The sequence below is a fragment of the Setaria viridis genome, chromosome 3 (assembly GCF_005286985.2).
Source record: "Setaria viridis chromosome 3, Setaria_viridis_v4.0, whole genome shotgun sequence".
Classification (NCBI taxonomy): Eukaryota; Viridiplantae; Streptophyta; class Magnoliopsida; order Poales; family Poaceae; genus Setaria; species Setaria viridis.
In genome coordinates this window covers 27,501,622-27,508,200 of record NC_048265.2, presented here as the reverse complement: position 1 = coordinate 27,508,200, position 6,579 = coordinate 27,501,622, and the positions used below count along the sequence as shown (strand labels likewise).

General features: G+C 42.9%; 1 protein-coding gene and 1 pseudogene across 1 annotated transcript; both read right to left on the bottom strand.

Moving 5' to 3' along the window:
• On the bottom strand, positions 1 to 1,305 carry LOC117849193 (ethylene-responsive transcription factor RAP2-4-like; annotated as a pseudogene).
• Positions 1,136 to 6,326, bottom strand: LOC117850928 (uncharacterized). The gene is made up of 7 exons (XM_034732817.2): positions 5,892 to 6,326; positions 4,737 to 4,836; positions 3,887 to 3,946; positions 3,372 to 3,486; positions 2,783 to 2,865; positions 2,039 to 2,100; positions 1,136 to 1,590 (listed from the first exon to the last, which is right to left on the bottom strand). Exons 1-7 carry the CDS (start codon positions 6,095 to 6,097, stop codon positions 1,488 to 1,490), a joined length of 729 nt encoding a protein of 242 aa, XP_034588708.1. The 5' UTR covers positions 6,098 to 6,326; the 3' UTR covers positions 1,136 to 1,487.
• Between the last annotated feature and the right edge of the window lie 253 nt (positions 6,327 to 6,579).

Sequence of the window (6,579 nt, the reverse complement as noted above, 5' to 3'; positions counted from 1 at the left end):
CCCCTCTCTCGTGGCCTGATCAGCCCAGGCCATCCCTGTGCAGCAATGCCAGCCCGCTTGCTGTCACCACGCCCCGCCGGGCATCCCTGTGCTGTTGTTGCCATGCCCCGCATCGACCCAGCGCGTGATTGAGCAATCTGCTTGTTGGGTTGATCACGAGAGGATGGAGTCCCAATCGATCTCCCATGATGGGTACTTGTTGAGGTGCAAGGCCGCGAATTCGTCCCATGGCGCCTCCGTGAAGTCCAAGCTCGCCATCTCCGAGAGCGGCACCAGCTGTTGCCGTTGCTTTTGGAATGCCAGGAGAGGAGCCGAGCCGGCGGAGTGCACCGACTCGCCGCCCTCCATCATGGTCGTGGACGCCGAGGCCTTGGGCGAATCTGGGCAGTGGTGGCAGCCGATTTGGAAACCGACATGGCGGCGAGGCCCTGGGAGATGGCGGTGAGCTTGGCGTCGACGGAGGAGTCAAGCAAGCCCGCAATGTGCGCCCCACCGCGGCGGAGGGATGGGAAGTTGAGGTGTGCCGCGTCCTCGGCGGGGTCGAAGGTGCCGAGCCACAGCTGCGTCCGATTCCTGGGTAGGCAGATCTCCGCCACCCACTTGCCCAGTGCCGCTGCCGCATGCCACGGTACAGCTTCGCAGTGGCCGACGGCAGCGGTGCCACCCCGACCTGCTTCATGGGCTGCGCCGGCGAGCCAAGGAGCCACACCGCCAGGTCCCGCTGTTGATTCCACAACAGGGGCTGCGAGTGTGGAAGCTAGGGCGTCGGCCGGAGCGGGCGTCGGCCGGAGCGGGCGCCAGCTGACATGTTGGTGAGACAAGCGGAGGTCAATTTGGGATCGAAAGCTGAAGTCAGTATCAAATAAGAAAGGAAAAAAATTTTAGGGCCCAACACAGGTTATTTTTCTGATGTCAAATAGGTAATTCTCTTTTCTTTTATTACATTAAGATTACTATATATTGTTTTATGTGATTTACTTGTTCTGAGAAAAACTCAAAGGCAAACCCCAGACCGACTCTAAACAAACTGTTGGCTGTGCAGAGGCACACTAGTATCTGCTATATACTGAATTGTGACGAAAATTGATGGATAAAAAAAAACCGATGTCATGCTTTGCTGAATGGACTCCGACAGTTTGCAATTCGATGCTTTTTCTATAATTTCAGGAGCCGATTGTATTTGCATGTATTTTTGAACTGAATGTCAACGCTACACAACCGCGACATGAAACTCCTATTCTTTACACAGGTTCGCTGTACACATGTTTAACCCTATCGCAACCGACGGCTTTGTACATCCAACATCTACGGTCAGCTGAACAAATAGAACCAAGGTATAAAAGGGAAAGGGGGTTACATGTCCGGATTTAAGATCTAGACAGTAGACACAGGTATCTGGTATCTATAGCGATTTCTTTCCATAAGCGAACTCCCAAGCTTCTATACTGATCTCCACACAAGGCTGATTGATGAGGTGACGGTACATATCATGTGCCTGGAGGCCTCAGCAAAATCAAGTTGGCCAAATCTTCATTCATCTTTACAGGAAGGGGCGGCATCTGCCTCATTATTTCAGGAACATCATTTACCCTGCAACCGGAGGAAAATCCAGTTGTTACCTTGTTGCAAGTTCACTGGATAAGCACAAATCATGGAGGGGCAGCAAGTTCTTGTTAACAAAATATAAATATATTTTGTAAGATGATAGAACATAGTGTTTAATTATTTACAGTGATTTAATAACATGTGCTTGACATAATGTGGGCAAATTGCACAATGCACCTGAGAACCAATTTTCAAGGATACAACTACGCATAGATTCCTAACCTAAGGGGCATGTTAACATGCCATGCGTATTGTTAAAATGAACAGATAATGCAAAGGGTAGAACAAATTTGGTGATAATTCTCTTTCAGTTTTTACATGTATGACGAATGCAGCTATAGTACAGGGCTACAGGCATTCGAGAATTCACTCATCCATGTTCATTGAAGATCTTAGAGAAGATGAAAAAAAAAAGTAAAATGAAGAAACTTACTCTTTCAGAACTGTAAGTATATTGTCCCTTGTTTGGCCTAAAAGAGAGAGGTTATCTTGTACCTACAAAAGATGTAGTGAACGAATATCAGAATATTAGGAGGACAAAATTATCCAATGATGGCAGGCATACATTATGAAATTAAAATAAGACAATAAGTTTAACTTAGAATTTATAAATACAAGTAATATCACACATTAATAACCAGGCACTCCTTGTGCCAATGCAAGAGTAGAGAAAAATGATTTCTACACATCATCCTCATGTTCACTCTTATGCATCCAAGACCCTATCAACCCCCACTAAGGCTTCCTCCCACTAATCGTCTGCCACTGCCCTCACTTACATTGCTGGACATGTGGAGACAACTGCCGAGCAGAAGTCATGCCAATTAGAATCCCAGAAGGAACCACCATGGGTGTGGGATAAAATGGTGTACTAGCCTCAGGGAATTATTTGATCTTGCCTTCACACTTGTGTAAAGGGTTTTGGAGTTGGAAGCGAAACTTAAATTCCACAAACATACCTAATAAAATTTCCTTCAAAACTAGCACCCCCCTTCATGTTCCATTACAAAACATGACTCCTACTGTATTGGAAATACTGATAGGTGTGTATATGATATAATGACAATATAAAGGCAACAATGCACATTAAAGCTGAAACCCCATAAATTTAATTATCTTGCATAGTAACAGATTCAATCTTGTTATGTGAAATTCAAGAGAAAAGACAGGAACAAACCTGCATGTTTGAAATATTTGAATGGATTTGATTTAAGATCTGCGCATTGTGCTCTAAAAGCTGTCCAGTTGGGCCTCCAATAGCTGCAACAGAAGACAAGGAAGCAAATCACTAAGCATACCATCAGACAGTAACTGAACTACTTATCCAAATTTAACATGTCAACAGAGAGGTAGCATGTTTTATTTAAGATGATTTTTTGAGTTACAATGCTCTTCCTTCTACACGGGTAAAGAAAGTTTGTATCTGTCATAACTCATAAACAACAAAGCACCAATGTTGTACAAGAGAGTCATGTGACAGCAATGTAAACTTCCATGTTATCTTCCTACACTCAGGTGCAATTTTATCTCAATAAATTAATTCTTTGATTACATAGAAGATACCTAAGGCCTGATTACATAATGAAGCAGTACAAAGTATGACATCCCCTGCCAAAATTTTGCCCCTTATTTAAAAAAAAGGACGGGCCTAATCAAATATCTTAAGCGTCCGCAACATCAAACGAGAAAACAAACCAAAAGAGGAAACATCAATGTAGAGACCAGAAACAATAAGTATGATTACTAATCTCAAAAAGTATATGTACCTTTGTATGAAACATCATCATCATCGATAGGGAGAACAGGAACTGTATATGATGGAGCATTAGGTCGTGATACTATGTGTGCTGGACCTTTTGATGAAGAGTCACCAACTCTTTCCTACAGTTCAGTAGTTTGGTAAGAACATCAAAAATTTAAATCATGTCAAAACATAAGCAGCAATCACCAAAAAGCAAACTTAAACCAAAGTTGAAGCGATTGAAATGTCAACTAGTGACTTTCTTCAACACTTAGATTTCAATATATGATCAACACTACTACCAGTATCTGGGTAAACTGTTTGATTTGATTTTCAACAGTTTATTACAAATAAAAAACCTAATATCTAGCTATTACTGTCTAAACTCTCTTTAATTTTGTTGACAAACAACGAATTATGTTTGTGGAAAAATTTATGTGATGCACCTTATTTCACATAATAATCAATATGAAACATCAAGGAAAAATGAATCTGTAATAAAAAGAGTTGGAAGAAAAGGTAGGTGACAAAGACGACAACCTTCTTTTCTTTGCTTTTCTTAGATAATTCCTCCTTCCTTTTCTTGCTACACTCTTTTTTCTGCAGGACACAAAAAGGTGGGAGCACCTTTCACAGTTAGTTTGCTAGGCAGCAGAAACCCAGTGTACATTACATGGAACTTTGAAAGAAAAAAGGAAGATCTTAGAAAAGTACACCAGATATGACTATTTCTTGAAAGCATTGCTGATCGCTTTGATCAGCTGCTACTCTCATTCAACTTATTCTGAACAACTGTGATGCCAATGGCTTCAACTTAATTGTAAGGTAAGAATCATCGTTAAAACAGGCAATAGAATTGGCTGTGGTGATGTTGACAGAAGTAAAGGTTTGAACTAATGGAGCCATCAATATCAGTTATTAGAGAGATGTGCGGACATGGTTTTGGCAGTGTAGCCAGTGTACTAATGCTTGCTAGCATTGCAAGTCAAATGCACCGGCTAAATGCCTGGAATGAAATTGCTAGGTTAGGCCACCCTACTGGTTCAGAATAGAACATATGGAAAAAAACACTTGGGTTACATCAGTGAAGGGGTACCAGTACAGTGAGCAAGCTGACAGATCACTTATAACAAAGCTCAAATTGTCATTAACAGGAAACACTAGACAAATTGCTTAATTCTTAAACAAAAGCATAAGCTCATCCCATAAGCAAGTGTAATCTGTATATTGATGGACTAAATTAAAAGAATGTGCAAACAAATTCAAGGTCTAACAGCCTACTACATATCATGCCCAAGAACATGAAATAGCGCACCCTCTGCTTTGTCAGGTTCATATAAATATCAAATGTATCAACAAGAACACAGGACATGCTCAGCATCCAACTTACAGCCATCCATCTGCAGCGAAGGGCCACATCTCGCACTGTCTTGTCCGGCAGAGTCATCGCAATTTTTGCGTAGCGAACTACAGGTGCATCTGCCACAAACCTACAAAAGTGCAGCGTCAAAAAAAGAGATGGATTCATTTAATGTTGTTACCATGGTCTTTCAATTTGAAGACCTGAGTTAGCTTATATCATAATGAAACTAATAAAACATAGCATCACAATCCATAAATTTTAGCATCTTATTGCATCTACTGCTATGACTAGCAAGTATTTACTTAGCTGTTCCAAGTGCATAAAACATAACACAGAAGCAGTCATCACATTTATTCTCAGAACAATCAGTATGCAAATCAATATTAAATCCAAGCACCTTGACTTGAGTAAGTGATACTTACTCACATACACACCCATGCAGGTGTGACATTTCACAAGTCATCCACCAATGAGAACTAAACCTTAGTAACAGGATATTGAATGCAAGCATACCTATTTCAGCAAGAGACTACCCAATACCTACCACGGTTATTTCCCTTTCTGTTTTTCAAATCATACCGCTATTTCACATTACATAACAAACCATAAAATTGAACAACATGGTAATTAAACATCAGAACCCTGGTCGTGAGCAAGCACATGACCCCCTACATAGCAGATCAGCGCATTACCATTTTCCTTTCAACCTACAAAATTACCCACCATTTATGCGAGTGCCCAGACATTTATGAGAAAAGGAACATAACCATATCTGTGAGCATGATAAAGTAGCAGCTACAAAATCCACAAGTCTAGATAATCATAAAAGGGCAAGAATAATCTTCCAGAGGCCCTACTCCATAAATGAGAAAAAGGATAACTTGTTGTCTTACACACGCATTGAAGAAAAGTACAATCCTAACCAATAACAACTAGTAAATATTCACATGTACCTAACCCTGCTGTCATACAGTACAAACATGCAGTAAAAGAAAGTAAATCTAACTAGTCAACTAGTTAAACTAACCCCCACTCCCACTCTCCAAGAACAGCCCCAGGACGCAACCCAAACAGCTCCAAGATCGGATGACTTTAACGCTCGTCCCAGCTCCAATCACGCAGTCCACACTACTTAACCCCAACAGCAAGAAAGGGAGAAAACGATAGGCACAGGCAACTCACTTGGCCAGGCCCTTGTCGAGCAGGACCTGCTCCTCGGGCGACCACCGCGCGGCGAGCCCTGGGTCGTGCCGCAGCGCGGCCACAGTATTCGCCGCTACGCCATGCTGATGTTGCGGCAGCGGCAGCGGCGCCGGCGCGGGCACCGGGGAGGAGAGGCGGCGGTGGGGCCCGCCAAGGGACCCAGAGGGGTCGGCGTTCGCCCCCATCGCGGGGTCTCCAGGCCGGCGCTGAAGTCCCAACAAGGTTCCGCCGGACGAATACGATGAGTCCCGCGGGTGAAGACAAGGAATTCTGTTTCCAGGGGGAGGGGGGAGATGTGCGATTCCTACAGTCGGCGGCGGCGAGGGTTTCGTGGCGGCCGCCGGCGAGTCGGGATGGGCGAGGTTGGGGGAGATTTTTTTTTTTTGGAAGTTTGGTGTTAAATGTGATGGACGGACGGATGACTGGCTGGATGGGCTTCTAGTGCTATGGTTGGTTGGATACTGTGTGCTAAATTTTAGCATTTTACATCGAATGTTCGGATGCTAATTAGGAAGATTAAATATGAGGCAATTATAAAACTAATTGCACAGATGAAGTTTAATTCGCGAGATGAATCTATTAAGGCTAATTAATCTATCATGAGCAAATGGTTACTGTAGTACCACATTTTCAAATCATGGACTAATTAGACTTAGGGCCTATTTGG